This window comes from Leopardus geoffroyi, chromosome A2, assembly GCF_018350155.1.
Source record: "Leopardus geoffroyi isolate Oge1 chromosome A2, O.geoffroyi_Oge1_pat1.0, whole genome shotgun sequence".
NCBI lineage: Eukaryota > Metazoa > Chordata > Mammalia > Carnivora > Felidae > Leopardus > Leopardus geoffroyi.
In genome coordinates, this window is record NC_059331.1 from 4,025,696 (window position 1) to 4,050,743 (window position 25,048).

At 58.2% G+C, this 25,048-nt stretch overlaps 1 protein-coding gene across 1 annotated transcript; it reads right to left on the reverse strand.

Annotated features, from left to right (window-relative positions):
* Positions 1-838: 838 nt before the first annotated feature.
* ZNRF4 (zinc and ring finger 4) lies at positions 839-24,834 on the reverse strand. The gene is made up of 4 exons (XM_045491040.1): positions 24,682-24,834; positions 3,122-3,207; positions 2,316-2,393; positions 839-1,991 (listed from the first exon to the last, which is right to left on the reverse strand). The coding sequence occupies exons 1-4, from the start codon at positions 24,832-24,834 to the stop codon at positions 932-934; spliced, it is 1,377 nt and encodes a 458-aa protein (XP_045346996.1). The 3' UTR covers positions 839-931.
* Between the last annotated feature and the right edge of the window lie 214 nt (positions 24,835-25,048).

Sequence of the window (25,048 nt, forward strand, 5' to 3'; positions counted from 1 at the left end):
CCAGACAGCCCAAAGAAACACACATCACGGGGTCCGCATTTCCGTGTGTCTCCTGGATGGATGTCTGAGGCTGTTAGGGAATCATTATTTTGAACACGATACTGAAGTCCGTGGGGTTTATTATTATTAGTAGTAGTAGTTTAGAGGGAGAGTGTGCGCGAGCAGGAGACAGGGGCAGAGGGAGGGAGAGAGAGAGAGAACCTTAAGCCCAGAGCTGGACACAGGGCTCGATCCCAGCATCAAAATGACAAGGGAGGGGGTGAGTGGAAGGGCGCAGGAGTTGAGAGTGGCCCTAGATAGACACTGGCTGAATCTGAGTAATGGGTTTGTGGCAGGACTTTGCGGGGGGGGGGGGTTCATTATTCCGTCCTCTCTATTTGGGTGCGTTTGACATTCTCCACCATGAAATTTTGCAAATGGTGGGGAAATTCGGATAAAAGCTGGACGTGAGTTCACCACAACGTGCCCACGGTGCTTCCTCGGGCCACGTGAGAGGTGTGAGGGGTACGTGGGAGCCCTCTGGAGTATCTCTGCCACTCTTCCGGAAACCTAAAATCAGTGCGAAGTAAAACATTTTGAAACACACACACACACACACACACACACACACACACACAACGTTGAAATGCGGAACGAAGAAGCCAACCGGGGGTCAGCAGCCCACGTGCCCGGGATTGGACCGGAGGTGCGGGGCGTCCCAGGGCCACCGTCGGTGACCGCACGGCGACTCCCCCCACCCCGCCCCCAGGATCCAGCCTCAGGCTCGGTCGGGATCCGCCACATGGGCAGCAGGAGGGGCCGGAAGCCGGTGGTCTCACAGCAGCCAGGGCGAGAATCTGCTTTCAGACCCACTTTATTCTCTCTAGACTAGAAGCACTCCGCATTTCCACCCTCCCTGCCCCGATCTGGGTCGGCCAGGGGCCGCGGGGCCTCACGGCGGCTCTGGGGGCCTCTCCGGGGACACAGTGGCCTCGGCGCGGCCGTGCGAGCTGGCTCGGGCCAGCAGCCGCAGCCTCCGCGAGCGCAGCCGGGCCTGGACGGCCCAGAGCGGGGGCCGGTGGCCGGGCAGCGAGGGGTCCTCGTCGCCCAAGCTCTCGACGGTGGAGTCGGAGCCGTCCTCCGTGCCGGCCAGCGACTGCTGGCACACGGGGCAGGAGCGGCGGGCGGCCTGGGCGAACCAGGGGTCGATGCACTTGCAGTGATAGGTGTGGGAGCAGGGCAGGATCTTGAGCCGGTCGCCCTCCTCGTACTCGTCCAGGCAGATGGCACACAGGTCGTTCCTCCGCGTGAAGGTGCGGACCCGGGCCTTCCCGCGGGCCTGCGTCTGGGCCGCCGGCCCCCGGGGCCCCCGGGCCCCCAGCCAGGCCCACAGCCGTCGCAGGACGAAGACGGCGGACGTGAGCAGGGCCAGGGCGCGGCCCAGCCCCCAGGACGCGGCCGGCACGGGGTGGCGGTCCGGGTTGGGGCACGGCGGGTAGTCGGGCAGCCGGAGGACGTGGGCCGACCTGTCGCAGCGCACGATGAGCCGCAGGTCCCGCGAGGCGGCCTCGCCCACGAACACCGAGGGGATGGCGATCTGGCGTCGCGGCTCCTCGAACCCGGGCGCCGTGCGCTCCAGCTCGTCGGAGCGCGCGTCGTCGCGCACGACGGCCGCCTCGAAGCCGGCCCGCTGCGCGTGCAGCGCCTTGAGGTCGAACGTGCAGTCGTATGGGCGGATCAGCACGATGGCGCCCAGCGAGCCGTTGCCCGGCCGCGGGCCCTCGATGGGGCGGCACGCGTCAGCCGGCTCGGCCTCCGTCAGGTAGCCCCGCACGCCCTCGGGGGCCAGGGGCACCCCGAACAGGGCCGGCGGGTCCGCGAAGTCCAGGCTGCTGGCGTTGCCGTCCCGCACGGCCCGCACCACCGCCCCCGAGGGCGCCAGCAGGGCCAGCAGGATCAGGGCGACCGCCACCCCATGGCCGCCCCCCCTCCGCCTCCTCCGGCCGCTGTGCGCAGCTAGGTCCCGCCGGGGACCGCAGACGGGAGGCCTGCGGGCATCTCCAGGGCCTCCCAGGGCGCCCGTGGCCCGGGTGGAAGGGAGGCGAGCTCGGAGGGGGTGCTCAGAGGTGGGTGAGCGGGGCAGCCAGGCCCCGGGCAGCCCCAGGCAGAAATTGCTCCTGGTGGCACCCAGCGTGCATCGGGCGTGTCTGTGAAGGCCGGTCTCAGGAGCGGTCGACCCGCCCGGGAGGCCTTGCTGGAGGATGGCACCCAGGCCAGGGGGCCCCAGGGTTCCAGGTGCCGCTGGCCTCTGTGACATCGTCCTGTTACATCCTGTCCCCAGGTTGCCTAGGGCTGTGGCCGGGACAGAACTCCTGGGTCTCAGAGCCAGTGGCCCGAGCAGCCTCTGAGGAAACCTGTGGGAGGTTCAGAGCATGCTCAGTTCCTGGAGTCCATAAGGCTCAGGGGTGCCACAGAGTGGCCCCCGATGGCCCGGACCCGGCACTCACACTCGTCCTCTACAGCATCATCTCCCCAGCCTCCCAGAGACCCACCCAGGAAGGTGCCCCCTTTTCAGATACCCAGAAGGACCCAGACTTGTTCACGACACCCTCCCCCCACGAGGTCGGTTCTTAAAACCCAAATTCCCAACTTCCTCCCTCTCTCCCCCCTATTCCCTCTGCTCCAGCCACAGGCGCCCCCTCACTGTCGCCACAACACGCCAGGCCTGGTCCTGCCCCAGGGCCTTTGCACAGGCTGTGCTCTCTGCCTAGAGGGCCCTTTCTCCGGGGCTGGCTCTTTCTCAGGACTTAGGTCTGAGTTCATAGGTCCTTAGAGTTTAACTAGATTTGATTGAGGAGGTGGGGGAGAAGGGTGCCAGGGGCAGGGGGGGGGGGCTGGCAGGAAAGGGGAGGTCCCTCACCCACTGCCTGGTACGCCTTCAATCCTGCACCAGCTTTATTCTCCCACCTCGGTGCCTCTTCCCCAGCCTGGTCCCCAGCTGTGTCCCCATCCTCCGCCAGAGCCCTGGGTGACAGCCTCCCGGCCTCCCCACCCCTTCTCCCCCAAACCCCCCACCCCGAGTCTGCCTCCTCCTGGGCTAGGCTAGCCTGCTCAGGTCTGGATTGCTGGTTCTGCCGTTCACAAGCTGTATGGCACCAGGGAGATCACTCGACCTCTCTGGGCCCCCGGTTCCAGGTCTGGAAACAGCACAATGATGAGGAACCCATCCTGTAAGACGGACGGTGTGAGCGGTGAAGGAAACAAAGCACGATCAGCGCTCGGCTCTGGGTCTCACGTCCTCCCTCTCCCGGACCTGACCTGCCTCTGCTTTGAAATCCTTCTAGTCAGGGATCTGTCTAAACTCCCAGCCTCTGGTCTCCCCGTGGCCCCCCAGTGCCCTCCAGGCAAAGCCCAGGCTCCTCTGTGTGGCCCACAAGTCCCCCCACCCCCCCCCCCCCGCCGCCCCCCGGCCACTCACGGTGGTCAGGACCCTGCCAATCTCTTAAGCCCGATGCTTTTCAACGCTCCGAATGCATCGTGATTCCTTGACCTCTGGGGCCTTGCAAATGCTGCTTGTGGTGCCCGGAAGGGCATTCTGTCCCCTCGTGGCACTCTGCCAGCCTGAGTACTTGCTCTGTGGGATTTCTCGGCGGCCCCGTGCCTCCCAGGACGGCCCTCAGCCGGCAATGGAGGAGACAGGGACACACGGGCAGAAGGCCATGTGGCAACAGAAGCAGACACCGGAGTGACGTGGTGGCCACGGCAGAAGCCGGGTGGCGGGGGGGGGAGGACAGGGGACAGAGTCTCCCTGTGAGCCCTGGGAAGGAGCCCGCTCTGCTGACACCGACGTGGGTTGAGGACGGGTTTCTGCTGTTGGAGGACCCTCCCCCAGCCCCGCCCCAGGGGGTGGCACAGGTTACAGTGGCCCTAGGGCAGGAATAGCCCCTGGAATCCTTGTCCCCGACAAGGCGAGGTGTCACCACGTGGAGAATGGAGGGTGAGTAAGGATGAACTTGGTGTCAGAGGGCAGGGAACAGCATGCTGGGAATGCAAAGAGAGTAAGAAGGTCTTGAGAGGAGGGAGAGAGTGGGGGAGAGGGAGGGAGGGAAGGAGAGGGAGGGAGGGACCGGGGGGGGCGGGGGGAGGGAAGGGGAGCTGCGTGTCTGGAAAGAGGGTCTGACCCAAGGACAGGAGAGGGTGGGCAAGGCCACGGAGGACGATGGGAGCCACAGAAAGGCTGAGAGGGAGGGCAGGACCACACTGCCTTTTCCATTTCCACTCTCTAGATTTCTGCACTGCTTGGCTCTTGTGCGATGGGAACGAATTCACTGATTGCTCCTGAAATAAAAAGCAATTTGTGTTAAGAGGCCTCTGGCTGCTGGCTGGAGAGGGACAGGGAGGCTGGGAAGCCACGGAGGGGACGGACACTCAGGGAAGGGACTCAGAGGGGACAGTAGCCCTGAGTGAGGAAGAGGACAGCAGGTGCTTGGGGCTGAGTGACGTTACCCCTGCCGAAGCCCTTCCCCCTGGGATTCCTCCCCGAAGTCCCTTGGTGCCCCCGCCTTTCACGTCATTCGAGCAACTGATTTCCCTAAGGGACGGGTCCTTGCCCCCGCTGGGATTTTAAAACCTCATCTGGTTTTCTGAGTCTTTGTATTTTGCAAACCCCATCTCTCCGTGGCAAGATATTTGCGCATTCTGTGACTCTCACGGAGTTTGGAGAGAAAGATGACAGGAGAGCCGATATTTAGGGAACGTTTTGGTAACATAAAGGAGCGGACGGACGAGGATGGGGGGGAGACGGAGAAAGCGGTTCGCCAAAGACCGCGGTGGGTGACGACGGGGCATCTCGGCTCCCTCGGGCCTGCCGTGACAAAGTACCGCGATCTGGGCGGCCGAGGACATCGGGGATTAATGTTTTCGAAGTTCTGGAGACCCGAAGTCCAAGATCAAAGGCTCGGCCGCGTGGCCCTCCTTCTGGAGGCTCCTCTGGCTTCTGGAACCCTCTTGGCTCACGGGCAGGTGGCCTGGAACGCGGCCGGGGACCCAGGACCAAACACCCCGTCTCTCCCCCTTCTCAGATGCCAGGGCTCTGGGGTGCGCATCCCGCATCACCTCCTGGACCCCGCCAACGTGCTTGCCAAGGTGCTTCCTTTATCAGATGCCCTCCCTTTCCTGTCCCCCTCCCTCCCTCTCCATCTTTCCGTTTCTGCGCCAGCCAGGGGGCGGCTCTTTTTGTCTCACCCCTCTGCCTCCTCCTTCGTCTCTGTGTCGGTACCTCCGCTGCCCGACTCTGCCCTCTGTCTCTGCCTGTGTCTCTGTCTCTGTGTGGGTCTCCCTTTGTGCCGCTGCGTCCCTGGCTCCTTTCGACGCGCTGGGTGCCGGATATACAGCCGTGACGGAGACAAAACCCCCGACCTTACGGAGATTCTGTTCCAGCCGAGAAGAGGGAAGTCAGCCAGACAGCGAATTAACTCCATGAATAAACCAGCCGTCAGGTGAAGCAATTTCAGGGTGTGAAACGCAGCGAAGGAAACGAAAGCGGGGGCAGCATGAGGTGGGGCGGTTCGAGGAAGGTCTCCCCAAGGCAGGCGCATTCGAATGGGAGCCCGGAGAGAGGAACGACCTTTGCTTCTAGAACATTCTTGGGGTGCCACCAAATCACACTCCCGCAAGCCGACCTGGGATGTGCTGGCTGGCGTCATCTCGTTTGGTGCATTTGTTCATCAGATATGTGCTGGGCACCCACTGTGTGCGAGACCCTGGGCTGGGCGCTGGGGACACGGAAGTGACTGGCACCAACCCAGTCCCCACCGTCCAGGGGCTCTGTCCAGTGGAGGAGGAAAGCGACCCACAAGGGAACGGGCATATCTCACGTGGCGATCAGTCCCGTGACGGGAGTCAGACAACAAAGAGACAAGCCCAAGTGTCTGAGGAGTCAAGGTCAACCCCGACGAGCCGGGCGGAACTCGTGGGCCCAAGTGTGGGGACCAGCGGGGTAGCTCTCCCAAGAGACTTCGCTAATTTGAAAAGGAAAATGGTAACTTTCCACTGGGGGGATCCTGGCAGACACCGCGGTAACCACGGGATCAAGGTTAACATCACCGGGGGATGAGACGCGTCGGCTTCGGGCGACTCCTGGCCTCCCGCCCTGAGGAGGACGCAGCGTCCCCTCCGTGGGCCCCGGGCCACACTGCCCAGCCCAGGCTCGTCCTGAGCCGATATCAGACAGACCCGAACGGAGGGGCGGTCCCCCAAACTCTTCCAAAGGTCAAGGTCGTGGAAGATGGGAGACCGCGGACATGTGACAACAAAATACAGTGAGCGGCTCTGGCCGGGGTCCTGGGCCGGTGAAACCCCGGATGAGGTAAGTTTGTTAGCAACGTTGTACCCGCGTTAATTTCCGGGTTTTGCCCATCCTACCGGGTGGATGTAAAATGTCATCCCTCGGGAGAGCTGGGTGGAGGGTGTCCAGGAACCTGTACTGTCTGCAGCGTGTGGTGACCCCGTTCTTCTGTGAGTCCATGATTATTTCAAAGCAAAACATTCAAAAAACCCAAACAGCCTTAAGGAAAAGAAGAAGAAGGAAGGAGGGGCGCCTGCGGGGCTCAGTCGGTTGAGCATCTGACTTCGGCTCAGGTCATCTCGCGGTTTGTGAGTTCGAGCCCCGCGTCGGGCTCTGGGCTGACGGCTCAGAGCCTGGAGCCTGCTTCGGGTCCTGTGTCTCCCTCTCTCCCTTCCCCTCCCCCGCTCATGCTCTGTCTCTCTCACTCCCAAAAATAAATAAACATTAAAAAAAATTTTTTTAAGGAAGAAGGGAGGAGGAAGAGGCGGGCGGAGGAGAGGAGGAGAAAGTCTCAGAAGGAGATGGTGGCTGGCATAGAAGGTGGTCAGGGAAGTCCTCTCCGAGTGGGTTGTCATGTAAGCCAAGACCTGAAGGGTGAGGAGGAGTTGGCAGAAGCAGACGGGGTGGGGAAGACCAGAGCTCCAAGGAGCAGAAACAGCACACGGGCAAAGGTCCTGTGGCAGGAGGGGTCAGTGTGTCTGAAGAAACGTGAAGAACAGTGTGGCTGGTGTGGGTAACTGCCTTGATCCCAGAGGGTCTTGCGGATAGAAATGGGCATTTTGTCTTTTACTATAAGCGCAACACAAAGCCTGTGGATCTGGGTTCCCCTGAGACAAGGATTCGGGTACAAGCAGTTGACGGGGTAAGTGATTCCAGGGAGCCCAGGAAGGCCGTGGGATAGCGAGAGAGGGAGGGGAAGGAGCCAGAAATGGGGGTGGGGGGAAGGCGGCACTCATGAGCAGGTGACCGTGGTAGGCAGAGGGGGTCAGTCCCATCCGGGACTTCTGGGAGACAGCGCAGAGGGAGGAGGGAGCTGGGGTATTTATGTTCCAGCCACCGGCCGGAGGCTACGAGACGGAGTGACAGGATTCTGCAACACTTCTAGCCTGCACGGGCGTGGGCAAAGCAGGTTCAGGCGGAGGGTCAGAGCTGGGATGCCAGCCAGCAGCATGGGGAGGTGGTGGGGGACCAGGGGACCCGGGAAGGCCATCGACGGCATCAGCCACAGGGCCTTTACCCTCGCACTGACCGATACAGCAGCCGCTAGCTATGCGTGGCTATTTCAGTCCATTTCAGTGAAGCAACATTGAACTCAGTTCCTCGTTCACACGTGCCACGATCCAAGTGCTCCACAGGGAGCACACAGGGGCGGTGACGGTATTGGGCTGCACAGGTCTAGAACATTCCATCCTCAACGAAACATTCTACTGGGCAGTCCTGCGCTGAAGCATTTTAAGCGAGGGAGGGACACAACCCGATAGAGGGTCGAGGAAAACCCTGCTGGCTGCTGAGGAAAAGCAGCCGGTTGGGGTTAAAAACGGAAACCGGGAGCCTAGGGAGGAAGCAATCGGGGTGGATGTAACAGAGGCTCAGACCAGTGCAGTAGCAGGCAGGGGTGGGGCAAAGCTTGTCAGAGCAGCATCGCGGCGTGGGGGGGGGGGGGGGTGGGGGGAGCCGCGTGACCATCTGAAGGTAAGAGGAGGAAGGGGAGGTGAGTCTGGCCCCTGCTGTGAGCCCCAGGTGGAAACAGGATGGCCGTCCCCAGGACGGGGACCCGGGAGAGGAAGCCACTTCAGAGACGGACACGGAGTTCCGTCTGGGCCCTGCTGGGCCTGAAGGTCAGGGGAAAACCCAGGGGGCAGCCGGACTCCAATGGCAGAGGCCGGGGTAGACACAGGAATCTGGGCCCGCGGGGCCCGCTGGCCACAGGCCCAGCTGGCAACCACTGGGCCGTGATGTAACTCGTCAGGCAGAAGCAAAGCCTCGTCCCCAGGCTCGAAGGCACAGCTTGCCTAAATGCTAACAAGTTTTGCCTCCAAATGGTGGTGGGGTGTGTGCGTGTGTATGTGTGTATTTAATTCTGGAATGAATTTAATTCTAATTCCGCCGACTTTGGGGATGGGAAACAGCTGTCTTAATGAGTTAAACAGTGGGTTTAAAATAGCGAGCATCTGTTCGCCGTCTGAGCCAGCACCCGCCGAGGCCACTCGGAGGCTCCGAGCTTCCAGTTCGGGGGCCCTGGCTGCGGCTCTGGGGACGGGAGGCAACGCGGCCCAGGATGTGGATTCAAATCCAGCCCCGCCCCTGGGGAGGTCGCCGCCCCCAACCCCGGGGGCTTTCTGCTGCCACACCTGTACCAAGGGGGCCGTGTGCCCACCACACTGAGCGGGACCCTGTGCTGGGACCACAGCCGTCAGACGGGTCCCACGGGGCGGCAGACCGTGAGCACAGACCCCCTGGCTGTGCGGCCCGGATCCCTCTGTGTCTTAGTGTCCTTGTCCGGAAGCGGAGATAACGACAGTTCCTAACTAACGCAGGGAGTTGTGGGGGGGGGGGGGGGGGAGTTGAAAGGAGCTGCCAGAGGTTAAATGCGTGCCTGGAACAGTGCCTGACAGACAGTAAATAAATATATAACAGAATGTCAAGGAGCAAAGAGGCCTAGGGAGAGGAAATAACGCCACAGAGAGGCCTGGGTGGGGCTGACTTGGATGGGGAAGTCAGGGAGGTCAGCGGTCCAAGCAGCGGGCACAGCAGGTGCGAAGGCCCTGAGGCAGGCCCATGTTTGGAGACAGCGTGAATAAGGAGGAGGCCAGTGTGGCTGGAACAGAAGGAGCAGGGCCAGAATTCAGACCCAGCTTTGGTTGCATTAAAGGGGTTTCCGTTTTCTCCCAAAGGCACTAGGGAGCCACTGAGGGTTTCAGGCAGAGGGGGAGTGAATCTGATTTGCAGCCAGACTTCTGGCTCTCGCCGTCCGGGCTTCTGTGTACATGTACTGAGCACCTACCAGAAACCAGGGCCTCGGGGGACAACACCGTGCGGAATGAGACTTGCTCGTGGCCAAGTTGAGAGAAAGGGAGATACTGGGTACGCCCACGAGCTTCCATTCACAGCTTGGCGTGGGGGTTTGAGTCCCAGCTCTGCCACCGTCCTGAGGCCCCCCTTCTTGTCACGGAGTCGCCTCACGGATGGAACCAGACCTACGCCTAGACTTTCACATGCACGGCCATCAAATTTCAAACGCATAACCCTAATCTTGAAAAGTGGACCACGCCCCAACCATACGACCCAGGAATCCCACTGCTGGGGTTTACCCAGGAGAGACGGGAGCCCCCATCCACACAAAGACATGTACCCTCCTGTTCAGGGCGGTAGTATTCCCAGTTTTTTGTTGTTTTAAAGTAGGGGTTTCTTTTTTTTTTTTTAATGTTTTTTTTTTTTTTAATTTTTGAGAGTGCGAGAGAGAGAGAGAGACGCCGAGCGAGAAAGCGAGCCTCAGCGGGTGAGAGGCAGAGAGTGAGGGAGACAGAGAATCCAAAGCAGGCTGTGGGTGCAAAGCCTGATTGATGCAGGGCTCGAACCTACGAACCGTGAGATCATGACCCGAGCGGAAGCCCGGCGCTCAACCCACTGAGCCCCCCCACCCTCCACCCAGGCGCCCCAAGCGCGGCAGTATCCCCAACAGCCCAACCCGGAAGCCACCCAAACGTCCACCGACAGGTGAGTGAATGAGGAAGCAGCGATTCATGCCAACCATGGAACATTCCTCAGCCAGAAAAAGAAACAGAGCCCGGAGACACACAACAACCCAGAGGAACCTCAAAGCCATGAAGCTGGGCCACAGGAGCCGCGCTCAAAAGGTGCATTCTATAGAACAGCTAGAAAATGCAAACTAATTTATAAGGACTTCAAGCAGATCGGTGGTTGCCTAGGAAGGGGTGGGGGCACGGAGGATATTGGGGGGGACGCAGGGATGGAGGACCTTTGGGGTGAAGGCGTGAAGGACGCGCGCGATCACCGCCCCGCTGGTTTTACGCGCGGCAGGGAGCCGTGCACACGCGCGCATGCGCGCGCCCGCGAGTGCTCACGTGCGAGAGAATACGTCCAACTGCGCCCGTCCAATATTTGCAGGTTTTTGCCTGCCAGCCCCGCCTCCCCCCCAAAGCTGTAAAAACAAAGTGAGACAACTACGAAACATTCACTTCGCTCAGCACCCAGGGTGCAGGGGGTTCCGGCCGGGTTGGAGACTCCGTGGCCCTAACAGTGAAGGGGCCTGGGAGTGGGGGGCGGGGCATCCCAGGGGAAGCTCGTCCAGGGTCACGAGCTTGCCCGCAGTCCTCCCCCTCTGCACGCCCTCCGCCCGGAGAAGGAGCCTGGGCCTCGCCAGCCTGCGCTTCCCCCGCCCGGGGCCGCCGCCGAAAGTAATTTCTTAACGCGCTGCTCTCTGCCAACGAGACGCAAGATTAATTACAGCCACAAACACACTGGGCACCACCTAAATATTTCATAGATCTGCGTGTGCGCGCACACACGCACACGCTTACACGCAGCCAGCGGGCTGGCTCTTGGTTTTTTTCTCTTCTGTTTTTCTTTTGCTTTTCTTTAAAGGGGGCCGCAGGTAGACACGTGGGGAGACTCCCCTCCCCTCCCCTCTTCTCTCCTGTGTCTTTCCTCCCTTCCTCCCCCCAGAGGGGTCTCCAGGGGGTGGGAGCCTTCCTAGGGTTCAAGGAAGGGATCAGTTCCCCTGGCTGGCTCTGTGCAAGGCGCCAGCTGTGCTCATAGACTGGAAGAGGTGGCAGGGCCTCTTGGCCATGACCTTGCTCTTGGGGAAAACCGGAGGGCCCTGGGTCATTAGGGGAAATGGCCAGGAGTCCCCTCCCCCTTCCCGAAGAGCCAGTCAACGTGCATTTCTTCGCGTGGCAGGCGATCACTGGGGCACCGAGTGCGGACAGGATCAGAGAGACCCCTCGACTCCTCCTCGGCTGTGTAACCTTGAGTCAGTGCCTTCCCCTCTCTGAGGCTTGGTTTCCCCATCTGCAAAATGGGGGGATGACAGTTCCCTACGTCGCAGGGCTGCTGTGAGGCCCAAATTAGATCTAAAATCCCTATAAAGTCCTCAGCCTGCCACAAAATATACACATCTGAGGTTCGATGGATGCGGCTCTCACGAGGGAGGCACGATTACTGTTTGTTGAGCTCCGGGCCCTGTCCCGGGGGTGGAAATGGAACAGCAAAGGAGACGGCCCCAGCTCTTACACCCCTCCCCATGTCCAGACTTCACCTCTTCTTTTTTCACCCTTGCACTTTATATATGGAGGCTCGCGGGGACTCCGTGCGGGACGTGGACAAAGGAACTCAAAGATGCCTCAGCAATCTCAAGGCCTCTTCTTTTTGCTGATGGGGAGACTGAGGCCCAGGGAGGGGGCAGGGAGGGCTCCCAGGCCTCCACCCCCGAGCCCAGCCCTCAGTCTCAAGTGGGGCTCCGCATAGGCCTGGTCGAGTCCTCGCCCGTCCCCAGCCCTGCAGCCGCAGGAGCTGCCTGCCTGCAATTTACCAAATGTGACAGGGTCTTGGCCCCGATGGTACAGCCTGAGCCAGTGGCACCTGCAGTGCCGTCACCTCCCGCTCCCGGGTCTGAGCGATGGACCGAGGGAGCGAGAGTCGGGCAGGTACTGTTTGTCAGGGGACAGCTGGGGACTCTCACCGACCCCAAGGATGGGCAGATCGGGACCTCGCTAGCCAGCTATGGAAACTGAGGCTCCGAGGACAGAAAGTAAGTCGTCCTGGATCATACGGGTATTCGTCGGAGTCCCCCTGGTTGCTGGGCCGGGGGGGCTGCAGAAGAGCCTTCCTGGGGCTCATGCCCAGTGGGGAGGATGCACAACAAACAATAAACACTACAAATAATCGTGTGGTGTGTTGGTGCTACGGGGAAAGGGAGCAGGGAGAGGGGGATGGGATGGGGACCGGGCCTCACTGAAGGGGTGACATCGGAGCAGACAGCCCAGGGAGGTCGGAAAAGTAGCCAGGTAGCTGGAGGAAGGGCATTGCAGGCAGAAGATCCGCCCATGCAAAGGTCCTGGGGCAGGAGTGGGTCTGGTGTTCTCCAGAAACAGCTAGGAGACCAGTGTGGCTGAAGCAGCGTGAGTAAAGGGGAGAGAGTGGGGAGGGGAGGACAGGAAGGGGACAGGAGCGGGTCGTGTAGGGCCTCAGGGACCGCAGGGAAAACTCGGGCTTTCCCCCCAGGAAGGTGGGAGCCCTGGAGGGCTGCTGGCAGAGGAGGGGGGACCTGACTCGAGTGCTCACGGGCACCCTCTGGTGGCCGCTATGGGGCGGGAGGGGGCAAATTTAGCACAGGTGGTCTGGGAAGAAATCTCTAGAGAGGTGCGCTTTGAACTCGAGGTGAGTGAGAAGCAAGCCACCCAGGAAAGATCTAGGGTGAGAAAGGGCACACCAGGCAGACGTCACGGCCAGAGCAAAGGCACTGAGGCAGGAACAAGCTTGGACTGTGGGGACAAGAGCGGGACCACGCAGAGCCCTGTGGGCCCCAGGGAGGAGTTTTGGTTTTAGTGGAAGGCAACGGGGAGCCACGGGAGGGCTTTGAGCAAGGGGGGGGGACACAATATGACGGATGATGTGGTAGACAGGATAATATCCCCGAAAGGATGTCTCCACCCTAACCCTTCGAACCCGTGAGTACGGCACCTTACGTGGTGCAGTGGGGTAAACAGTTTGCCCCCAAAGTTCAGACCCACCCAGAAGCCCAGAATATCACCTTATTCGCAAATAGCGTCTGCAGACGTAACCGGTTGCGGATCTCGGCATGGAATCATCTGGATCCAGGGTGAGCCTTAAATCCAATGACCGGTGGGTGTCCAGGCAACAAGAGGAGAGGACACAGAGACCAGGAGAGAAGCTGGAGGCAGAGATGGCCGGTGGCCGCCACAAGCCCAGGAACACCTGGGGCCGCCAGCTCCAGAGAATAAATCTTCCTTGTTTTAAGCCATCCATTTGTGGTTCTTTGTTACGGCAGCCCCCAGGAGAAAGGAAATTTGCGAGTGTGACTAGAGGAAGGATGTCGACATGAGGAAGTTTCGATCAGCCATTGGGCCCCATGTGATCACCTCCGGCAGAGACACGGGCAGACCCAGTGCGGCTGGCCCTGAGGCTGGAGCAGGGGCCACCGGCCAGGGATGCGGCGCCTAAAGCGGGGGGACGGGCCCCCTCCCTGGATCTCCCGGGAGGAACCAGCCCTGCCCACGCCTGGGATTTTAGCCCACGGAATCCCTCGTGGACTTCTGGCCTCCAGGAGCGTAAGATAATAGATGTGTATTGTTTAAGCCCCTAAATCTGTGGTCATGTTACAGCAGCCACAGGGAGCTCGTACGGGTGGTTTCAGTGGCCTCCATTTGGAAGGAGCGCCATCGGGGGCCCCTGGGTGGCTCAGTCGGTTAAGCGTCCGACTTCGGCTCAGGCCGTGATCTCGAGGTTCATGAGTTCGAGCCCTGCGTCGGGCTCTGTGCTGACGGCTCGGAGCCTGGAGCCTGCTTCAGATTCTGTGTCTCCCTCTCTCTCTGCCCCTCCCCCACTCATGCTCTGTCTCTCTCTCTCTCTCTCAAAAAAAAAAAAAAGATGAAATCTGGGCACGCCGGGCTTACGTTTTCTTGTGGCAACAGGCTGATGCCAAGAGGTACCACCCCTTTAATTGAGGCAGGGGCCTCGGTCCCCCAGGGAGGCCACTCATCTGGCTGACAGTCATCACCACCACCTGCTGACTCGGGAACCTTCCTCTGGTGTAAAAGTGTTAATAATAGTTTGGTGGCTCCTTGATAAGTTACCCATAAAACTACCCTATGACCCAGCAATCCCGCTCCTGGGGATACACCCCACCTCGCACGCCGGTGCTCACGGCAGCGTTATTTATAACAGCTGACAGATGGAAACAACCGGAACGTCCATCTACTGACGAGCACACGCAGAAAACATGGCCCATCACACACTGGAATATTCTTTAGCCGCGAGCAGGAGCGAGGCGCCCACCCCCACCGCCCCGCGGCCGGACCCTGAACACACGACGCTCAGGGAGGGAACCAGACATGACAGGCCACACCTGTGTGAGTCCACGTGTGTGAAACGTCGGGAACAGGCTCATCCTCGGTCAGGAAGGAGGCTCGTGGGGGGCGGGGGCTGGGGGAAGGATGGGAGGTGACTGCTGATGGGGCCAGGGTTTACCCTGGGGTGATGGAGCCTTCTAGAACTAGATAGAGGTGGCGGTTGCCCAACGTGTGAGTGTGCTCAATGCCATTAACGGTACATTTCATGGTATGTGTATTTCACACAATAAAAACTTATTTGAAAGTGTGAAAAGGGGGGCGCCTGGGTGGTTCAGTGGGTTGACTGTCCAACTCTTGGTTTCGGCTCAGGTCACGATCTCGTGGTTCGTGGGTTCGAGCCCCGCATCGGGCTCTGTGCTGACAGCACTCTGCTTAGGATTCTCTCTCTGCCCCCATTTTGCTCATGTGTGCTCTCTCTAAACAAACAAACAAACTTTTAAAAATAAAAATAAAAAGTGTAAAAAAGTGGGGCACCTGGCTGGCTCAGTTGGTTAAGCATCCAAGTCTCGGTCTCAGGGTTGTGAGTTCAAACCCCGTATTGGGTTCCACACTGGCGTGGAGCCTACTTAAAAAATAAAAAATAAAAACACGCAAAGAAGTAATATTTTGGGGTGCTGAGTCTTCTTTTGGGGTGACGGATGTGTTTTGGAACTAGAGAGAAGCAGGGCTGCGTTGGGAGGTACTCCACTGGACTGGTGAATTTCGCCTTACGTTTGTGAATTTCACTTGGATTAAAACAAAGTAACAGTAAAACAAAACAAAATAAAACCCTGGGCAAAAACGCCCTTGCCTTGGGCGAACCCCGTTGGTAGTCTGGTGCAAATGCTTCCAGAACTTTCTCCTCCCCCGTCATTGTTCTGCAGCTTCCTCTTGCCCCGCCCACGTATCCCAGAGGTCAGTCCACAAGGGCTCACAAAGCCGACCCCAACCTTTACCATGTATCCTGCCTGCGTCGTGTTCCCTCACATACGGGCGGCAGGGGCCGCCCACCCCTGGTGGTGAGCTTCTTTCTGGTGGTTTCCACATATTTGCACTTCAATGCTGAAGCAAAGGTGAACAGGTCTGTAGAAGGTGGGTAGAGACGGAGTTTGGTCTATTGTGAGTGTCACTGAATGCCACTGACATCTCCCCTTGTCTCCATATACGTGAGGGTGCTCCTTCCATGTGCTCCTCCCCTGCTCCAAATCCTCCCAGGGCTCCCTAGTGCCCCTGGAGTAAAACCTGAAATCTTCCCTGCGGCCCCAAAGGCCCTGCATGACCTGCCCCGTCTCCTCCCCTCTCCCCTGCTGCCTCACTCTGCTCCAGCCACATGGGCCTCGCGGTTTCTCCATCACGCCAGGCACGGTCCTGCCCCAGGGCATTTGCACAAGCTGTACTCGCTGCCTGGATTTCTCTTGCCGCTCACCCCCTTCTCCAGGCAAACTCCTCATTCTGCAAACCACAGCTCCAATGACATTTGCTCATTCCACACGCATCGAGGGGAGAGAGAAAGGGGAGGGTGTCGGGGTGAGAATGTGGGACTGTCCAAGGGGAGAGGCCAGGTAGAGACTGGCAAGGAGGGGGGTGAGGAGCCGGGCCTGGGCCCTGGTGAAGGGAGGGAGGAGGCTGGAGGCCGAAAAGTCTGCTGGGCCGGGTGGGGCCAGCTGGCCCCCGTCGTGTGGAGCCCCCCGCCGGTCCCCCACCAACGTGCTAGCTCTCGCACATCAACACTCGCCAGAGATGCGGGAAGTATTTTCTCTCCGGCTGACACTTTTGGCAAAATACAATTGCTCGAGCTTTTTTTCTGTGCAAAAAACATGTCCATCAAAACCGTCCCCGCGGTGCCTGCAGGAAAAGGAGGCCGCTGAATCTGGCCCGGGGATTGCAAGAGGGGCTCTGGGGAAGGGGAGACGCAGCTGCCTCGTCTCTCTCTGCGGTTGGAGGGCGACAGAAAAACAGTGAGAACGATAGTAAAAATGGTGGCTGCTCGCTGAGCGCTCGGTCAGAGCCAGATGCGCCCCTGTCTGCCCGCACAGCTCCACGGTTACCGTGAGCCCCGTTTTTCAGATGAGGAAGCTGAGCCCAGAGAGGGGAAGACACATCCCCACGGCCACACAGCAGAGCCAAGATTTGAGGCCAGACCGTACCTCACTTCCCCAAAGATGCCTGGAACAGCTCCTGCCCAGACGAGAGGGGGGAGGAAAGACAAGGGAGGTTGAGGGATCAGCATACGCAAGGGCTTCAGGCGGGCGCCATTCACCAGCTTCAGGTGTGTCCAGCAGCCCTCAATTAAATCAGTCTGTGGCCATGTGGCGCCTAGGAGATGGAATGCTCTTGGCGTCCCCTCGCTGGCCAGTCATACCTTCTTCGACTGCCTCCATCGTCCCTGTCACATCCGAGTCCCCACGGACCCCTAAGCCAGGGATGCGTGTGAGCTGTGCAACCTGAAGCAAGTTGCCTAACCTCTCTGGGCCGCAGTTTCCCTGTTGGTTAAAATAGAAAACAAATCCGTGCCTCCCCATTGAAACAGCTAACGTTCCAAAACCACTTTGGACGCGGCCTGGCACGCCGTAGGTGCTTAGCGATGTGGAATATAATTAGATAAGTGATTCCTGACCAAGGACTGGGCCACCCCGGGGGCATCTTCCTTTCTGCCCGCCCACCCACCCAACCCGGGGAAAGTTCCGACCTCTAGAAAGGCAACAGGAAGATGGCTCTGCTCCTGGAGTCCCAGCTGCTGCCTGTTCTCATGGCAAGGGACTGACTTTTCTAGAACGGTGCCCCTCCTCCCAGTTTCCATCCGGAGCCAGCACCGCCGCATAAATCCCGCTTTACGGCTGTTATTGACGGGGAGCGGGGAGAGCAGCCCTAGCGAGGCCCAATTAATTTTCCCGTCTGGCATCTGTGTGCCGGGTGAATTTCTGAGCTCCTGGAGGGAGGGGACAGAGCGAGCTGGGGACAGGCCAGGCTGAGGACAAGGTCGTGGGCAGGCGGGGGCATTCTAGACCCCCGTCCTAGGAGCACTGTTCGGGGAGTCCCAGACTCGGAACCCCACGCTCTCATCTGGAGCATAGAACAGAACGTGGCTCTAAATCCTGAGTATAGGGCAGGGTTTGCGATTTTTAATTAGGATAAAAGCGAGAGTTTCACTGCAGAGACGTTTGAGCAAAAAACACAAAGGAAGTGAAAGAGGGAGGAAGAGCTTGCCAGCAGCAGGAACAGCCAGTGCAAAGGTCCTGGGGCAGGACCCTGCTAACATGTCGGGGGGCTGGTGAGGAGGCACGTGTGTGGCTAGAGCGGAGAGATGGAGGGGGAGAGAGGGAGGAGGGGAGGGGAGAGAGGGAATGGGGGCAGGTCACACAAGGGCTTCTGGGCCTCAGAGTGGACTTGGGCCTTCCCCTCCCCCCTTCCCCCAGGAAGGTGGGAGCCCTGGAGGGCTGTGGGCTGAGGAGGGCGGGACAGGACTCACAGGCGCCCTCTGGCGGCTGTAAGGAGAACAATTCGGAGATCCACAGTGAAAACAAAACCCAGTGACTAAATTCTCCTGCTTCTGGGCCCCAAGCTGTGAGCCCACGGCCTCCTCTCTCTTTAAAAGAAAAATCAGGGGGCGCCTGGGTGGCTCAGTCGTTTAAGCGTCCGACTTCGGCTGAGGTCATGATCTCGCGGTTGGTGAGTTCGAGCCCCGCGTCAGGCTCTGTGCTGACAGTTCGGAGCCCGGAACCTGCTTTGGATTCTGCGTCTCCCTCTTTCTCTGCCCCTCCCCCACTTGCACTCTCTCTCTCAGAATGATAAATAAACGTTACAAAGCATTTTTCAAAAAGTTTTAGAAGGATGGAAAGGGAATTGAAGAGAATCTATGTTCCCTTTCTTTGGTGTAATGAGAGAATGGTTAAGTGGTGGTGTATCAGTTAGCAACTGCTGCGTGACAAATTCTCCGAAACAGCAACTTCAATTTTTTTTTTATGTTTATTTTTGAGAGAGAGACAGACAGACAGAGCGCGCGCAGGGGAGGGGCAGATGGAGAGGGAGACACAGAAGCCAAGGCAGGCTCCAGGCTGTGAGCTGTCAGCACAGAGCCCGACGCGGGGCTCGAACCCACAAACCGTGAGATCGTGACCTGAGCCGAAGTCGGACGCTCAACCGCCTGAGCCCCCCAGGCGCCCCTCAGCTACTCCTCTGCTCTCATCCCCTAACTCTGAGCCCCCCTTTATGACCTCAAGAGTAAGCACAACAACTACAATAATAGTAATCATGACATTTGTTGAGCACTTTCTGTGTGCCAAGCCTTACTGTCAATGCTATAAATACATCAGGGTCGGCCCAAGGCCAAATACAGCCTCCCCCCTGGTTTGTTTTTTTTTTTTTTTTTTACATTTTTAAATGGTGGGGGAAGAAAAATCAAAGAATAATATCTTGGGCCACCCAAAAATGATGAAATTCAAACTTCAGGGTCCGTGAATCAAGATTTATTGGCACACAGCCACTCATGGCATCTGTTGCACGGTGGCCAAGTGGACCGTAGGGCCTGCAAAGCCTAAAATTGGGACTTTCTGGCCCTTTCCAGAAGGCTGGTGGTCCCTGCTGTCCGTGTATTAACTCTTTATAACAACTCTATAAGTTAGATGCCATTGCTGTCTTTGGTTTATACAGATAGGGAAACTGAGGCACGGAGGGTTAAGTGGCTTGGCTAAAGTCTCAGTGGATAAGTGGCCAAGCGTGGGTTTGACCCCAGGTCTGCCGGACTGTCCACACAGTGTTCTCAGCTCTACACCATACCTGGCCATGCCCTCTGGGCCCCCCCCTCAGCACTTAGGGCTGAGAGTGCCTGGTTCCAGCTTTCTCCCCACCAACCCGGGGAGGAAGTGGGTGGTCAGCCGGTGCCCGAGACACGCTTCCTCCGGGCCATCCGGGAAGACAGCCAATTAAGAGCGAGTCAATTAAACAAACTCCATGCTGACCGTTGCCCCGTTTTTCTGACCTCGGCCAAGGGGCTCGCGTTCTGGACTCAGCCAGAACTTGGGTTCGAGCAAACGCATTTGTGGGCAGATCTGAGAAAGGGCTGCGGGATCAGGAATCCATCCGGAGAACTCAGACCCGGCCCCCTGGGAGCCTTGATATTGGATCGTATGATCTGAACCCCCCGCCCCCCGCTTAGGGAAGGGGGTGCTGCGTGAGTAAACACTGGGAGGGGAGAACCTCTTTGCAGAAGGTGAACTGCTCGGTGGGACTGGCAAGTGTGAGCGGAGCAGTGAGGAAAGAAGGCTGTAATTTGCTCATTTTGCCTGTCAATCAAGTAATGAAGTTGGCTGTTTCTTTGTCGCGTGTCATTGGAGAGATGTGACCCCTGGAAATGGAAAAAGTGTTACCATGCAGACCCTTCCTGGGGCGCCTTGAGGTGGGTGGGGGGCTCCGTCGGTTGAGGGTCCGACTTCGGCTCAGGTCATGATCTCACGGCTCGAGAGTTCGGGCCCCGCGTCGGGCTCTGTGCTGGCAGCTCGGCGCCTGGAGCCCGCTTCAGATTCTCCGTCTCTCTCTCTCTCTCTCTCTCTCTCTGCCCCTCCCCTGCTGTCTACATGGAGCCTGAGAACAGAGCAACGCAGAGATAGCAGAGCAGAGAGACAGAGAGAAATGAGCTCCTGGATCCAGCCACGCCTGAAACTCACATACACCTGGACTTGTCACTTACAACCTGGGTTTTTCTTCACGTGGCTTATGCGTGGTGACAAATAACGCCCTCACCAAGCACTTCCCGATCTCCCATCTTCTGGGGGCTGGAAGATGACCTCATCGTTCGACAAACTTCATTCAACCTCTTCCCGAACTCCGCGGGGGAGACTCTACTTCCCTGCCCCACTGATGTCAGGCCCAGCCGTGTGCCTTGCTTTGGCCAAGGCAATATGAGCAAAAGTGGCAGTGTGACCACTTCTGAGCCCGGGCCCTAAGAGGCACTGCGTGTTCCTGAGTGCCCTCTCCGTTCCTGCCTTTAGCCATGAGACAAACAGGCCCCGAGAAGCCACCGGTCCAAGGAAGGTCAGCAACATACGAACCGGTGTGGACCCAATTCCCAGGGTAGAATGCAGTCCAGCTGGCCTGAGGGCGTGAGAATGAAACAAGTGTTTGCTGTTGTGCCATAGAGTCTTGGTGGATGCTTGTCACACAGCCATAGCTGACTGTTGCATGAGCATACAGGTGGGAAACGATCTGTGTCGTTTCAGAACCTTTACGGCCACCGAGAGACCTTCCGGAGTTCATTCTGTGTGCCGCGGAGACCACAATTTTCTTTTTTTATATATAAAAAAAAATTTAGAGCTTATTTATTTTATTTTGAGAGAGAGTGTGTGTATGAGTGGTGAAGGGGAAGAGAGAGAGAGAGAGAGAGAGAGAGAATCCCAAGAAGGCTCCACGCTGTGAGCACAGAGCCCAACACAGGGCTCGAACCCGCAAACCACGAGATCGTGACCGAGGGACGCCTAACCGACTGAGCCACCCAGGCGCCCCGTCTACCTGTTGGAATTTAAATCAGCCCGGCTTCCCCGGGGTGGCCTCCTGGAATCACCACCCGGTGCTTCCATTCTTTCCACAAGCTCACCAGGGTCAGGTGGGAGGGGCCTTCCGACCCCCAGACACCCAGAACTCGGTCCTCAGAGAGTCTGAAGTCCCCCCCCCCATCGCTCTGCTCGCCTTTGGGACACACCGTCCCACGTACCTGCTGGTGGCTATCCCCCACGGACTCTGGGATGCCACCACGCAGAAGATCCGCCTCCGTTCTGCATCCCGCGAAGGAAGACATCAGCCCCGCCGGCAAAATCACGGCCCCCGGCCAAGAAGACCCATCCCGATCGCAGAGATGTTAAAACGTGAGAATCGCACGCCTCCAAATCGGCGTGGTGTGGTCGTTGCTGCGTGGCTGTCTCTTCTGCTGGACCCGGCAGGCAGGACGTGGCTTGTCTTGCTCACCGCAGAGCACCCAGTGCCCAAGACAGGTGTGGTTGAATGAGCGAATGGACCGTCTGGCCCCACGCGAAGAAGTTTCAGGCACTGTGTCGCGGTATCCTCACCACGCGGGCACCAGCACTCCCTGCGTTTTTAAAGGGGAAACTGAGGCTTCTGGAGGGATAGTGACTTGGCCAAGGCCCCACCATCACGCCTGAGGCTGACCTCCGAGCCTGAGGCCTGCCTCCGGCCCCGGCCCCCTGCCTGCCTGTTCCAACGTCCCCCCCGACACCCTTCTCCGCCAGCCACGCTTCCCCAGAACCTGTCTCGTGAAAACCAAATCACGCTTGCCTGAAAGTCGACATCGAAATTACTGCCGAGCCCTTGACTCTGGGTAATTAAGAGCATTTTGGGACGCCTTGCTTGATTAAAAGCAGATCATCCGTTCAGAATGAAAATTCAGAAGGCAAATTGCTTTTGTTGCCTTCACGATGCTATTTTAAACCCACGAGGCTCTCCAGCTAATAAAGGCCCGTCACTCGGGCTGTCGGCCTGCTCCGGGCCCATTTGCATGGCTCCCCGACGCGACACCCAGACCTGGAGGGACCCCTGTCGGGGCATCAGACCTCAGCGTGGCCCCAAACCTGCTCCCATCTCAGGGACACCCTGATGTTTGCCTGGCGCCCCACCTGGCCCCACTGCCCCACTTACAGACCCTGCCCTCTGCTCCGGGTCCCAGCCCCTGCCTCCTCCCGCTGCCTTCTTGCCCCCCATTGTGGCTCTCAGCACCCAGGTCATAACTGCCTAGTCACGTGTCCCTCCACCCCCCTCCCCAGACCGTGAGCTGGTGTCTCCAGTGCCCAGAATAGATCATGTCACTGAGGAGGTAAAGAATGAATGAATGAGTGAGTGAGTGAGTGAATGAGTGAGTGAATGAGTGAATGAATGAATGAGTGGGTGAATGAATGAATGAGTGAATGAGTGAGTGAGTGAATGAGTGAGTAAATGAATGAGTGAGTGAATGAGTGAATGAGCAGATGAATGAATGAATGAATGAGTGAGTAAATGAATGAGTGAGTGAACGAGTGAGTGAGTGAGTGAACGAGTGAGTGAATGAATGAGTGAACGAGTGAGTGAGTAAATGAATGAGTGAATGAGTGAGTGAGTGAATGAATGAATGAGTGAGTGAGTAAATGAATGAGTGAATGAGTGAATGGATGAGTGGGTGAGTGAATGAATGAATGAGTGAGTAAATGAGTGAGTGAACGAATGAATGAGTGAGTGAATGAATGAGTGAATGAGTGAATGGATGAGTGGGTGAGTGAATGAATGAATGAGTGAGTAAATGAGTGAGTGAACGAATGAATGAGTGAGTAAATGAGTGAGTGAACGAGTGAATGAATGAGTGAATGAGTGAGTCAGTGAGTGAATGAGTGAGTGAATGAATGAGCGAATGAATGAGTGAGTGAATGAGTGAATGAGTAAATGAATGAGTGGGTCAATGAGTGAGTGAGTGAGTGAATGAGTGAGTGAACGAGTGAATGAGTGAGTGAATGAGTGAGTGAACGAGTGAGTGAGTGAGTGAGTGAGCAAATGAATGAGTGAGCGAATGAGTGAGTGAACGAGTGAATGAGTGAGTGAGTGAGTGAATGAGTGAGTGAGTGAATGAATGAGTGAATGAGTGAGCGAGTAAATGAATGAGTGAATGAGTGAATGAGTGAATGAGTGAGTGAACGAATGAATGAGTTTGTGAGTGAACGAGTGAATGAGTGAGTGAGTGAGTGAATGAGTGAATGAATGAATGAGTGAATGAGTGAATGAATGAATGAGTGAATGAGTAAATGAATGAGTGAGTCAATGAGTGAGTGAGTGAGCAAATGAATGAGTGAGCGAATGAGTGAGTGAACGAGTGAATGAGTGAGTGAGTGAATGAGTGAGTGAGTGAATGAATGAGTGAATGAGTGAATGAATGAGCGAATGAATGAGTGAGTGAGTGAGTGAATGAGTGAGTGAACGAATGAATGAGTTTGTGAGTGAATGAGTGAGTGAACGAATGAATGAGTGAGTGAGTGAATGAATGAGCGAATGAATGAGTGAATGAGCGAATGAGTGAGTGAATGAGTGAACGAGTGAGTGAATAAATGAGTGAATGAGCGAGTACGTGAATGAGTGAACGAGTGAGTGAATGAATGAGTGAATGAGCGAATGAGTGAATGCGCTAATGAATGAATGAATTCATGTGTTGGAGTGGGAGGAGTGAGGGGCGGATCTCAGACATCAGGCTCTCAAACAGCCCCACCCCTCTCTAAAGCTCGCCATCTGCAGGACGAGGCCCCCCCCACTCCTACTGCTTTGTCCCCTCCCGTCCCCAGCCTGTGGCAGGGACCCCCATGGGAGCCCGGGCCAGCCCCCCAGTCCCCCCCCCCCCCGAGGCGTGGGTGCGGGGGCAGAAACCGCAAAGCGGGCCGCGGGCGTGCCTCTGGGGGTGGGGAGGCTCCTCCTTACAACTAGACAGTGTTGCCGTTTGGGGTGAAACGGCACCGACAGCGTCTGGAAGTATTTAAGCCAGGAGCACACACTTTGGCCCGAGGAGCCTTTACTAAGCAAGGGTAACAATGTAAAGCAGCACGGGCAGGGCGGGGTGGGAGCCGTCCTCCACCCCCTCGCCCCCAGGGGACAGCAGGACCTATCTGGAGACATTTGTCGCTGTCACAGCTGGGTTGAGGGAGCTCCCAGCATCACGTGGGTGGGGGGCTGGGGATGCTGCTCAACCACCCCAGGACGACGCCCCTCCCCCCCCCCCCCACACACACAGAGTGACCTGGCCCCATGTCGATGTCAGCAGGGCTGAGGTGGGGTGGGGGGCCCCCGACGCCAGCTACTATTTAGGGACACTGACTGCACCAGGCTTTTCCGGGGGCTTTTCTGTTTTAACTCCCCGGGCGGTGGGCACAAACAGCAGCCCATTTTCCAGAGACGGAAAACCAAGGCCCAGAGCCGCACAGTCACGAAGGCCACACACCCTGTTAGAAGGTCAGCCATGCAAGGGCCAGGCAGGTGACCTGTGTCCTGTTGGCTGCTGGGTCCCCGGGGCCTAGCGCAGGAGCCAGTGCGATAGCAGGTGCTTCGGAAACGCAGCGGGAGAGCGGAGCCGGGATCCCAACCCAAGCCAGGCGATCCTTTGGTGTCGGATCCGGGTTGTTCTGACTGCAAGCCTCCCTCTCAGCTGAGAGACCCTCCTGCTGCCCCCCCCCCCCAACCTCGTGTCCCTGCAACTCCCGGGACAGCTGAGCCCCCTGGGTTCCAGGAGGCCGGGGGCGGAAGCTTAACTACCCTTATTGTGGCCTCTGAAAAGGGAGCAGGTGCCCGCGGCTTTGCCAGGAGGCCCCGGTCGTCGCTGCCTTTGTGCCCGAAGCTGGTAGAATCCTCGGCCCGAACGGGCTTCCTTTCAGTCCGAGGATCCACGTTCCACTTCTGCTGCCACATCCTCGCCTGAAAATCCCTCATTCTGCTCCGGCCCCGGCCCCGAATGCGGGCGCCTTTGTTCCTCTTTTCTTGGCCTTGTCTGCGTTAATCGCTTCCTCCCGGAGCTGTGGGGGGGGGGGGGGGGGGGGTGGTGGCGAGAATAAATAAATATGGAAGGTAAAATAAAAGAGCTTCTCCCAGCTTTGGGCGGTAGTTTCGCGGAAGGGGATTTTCA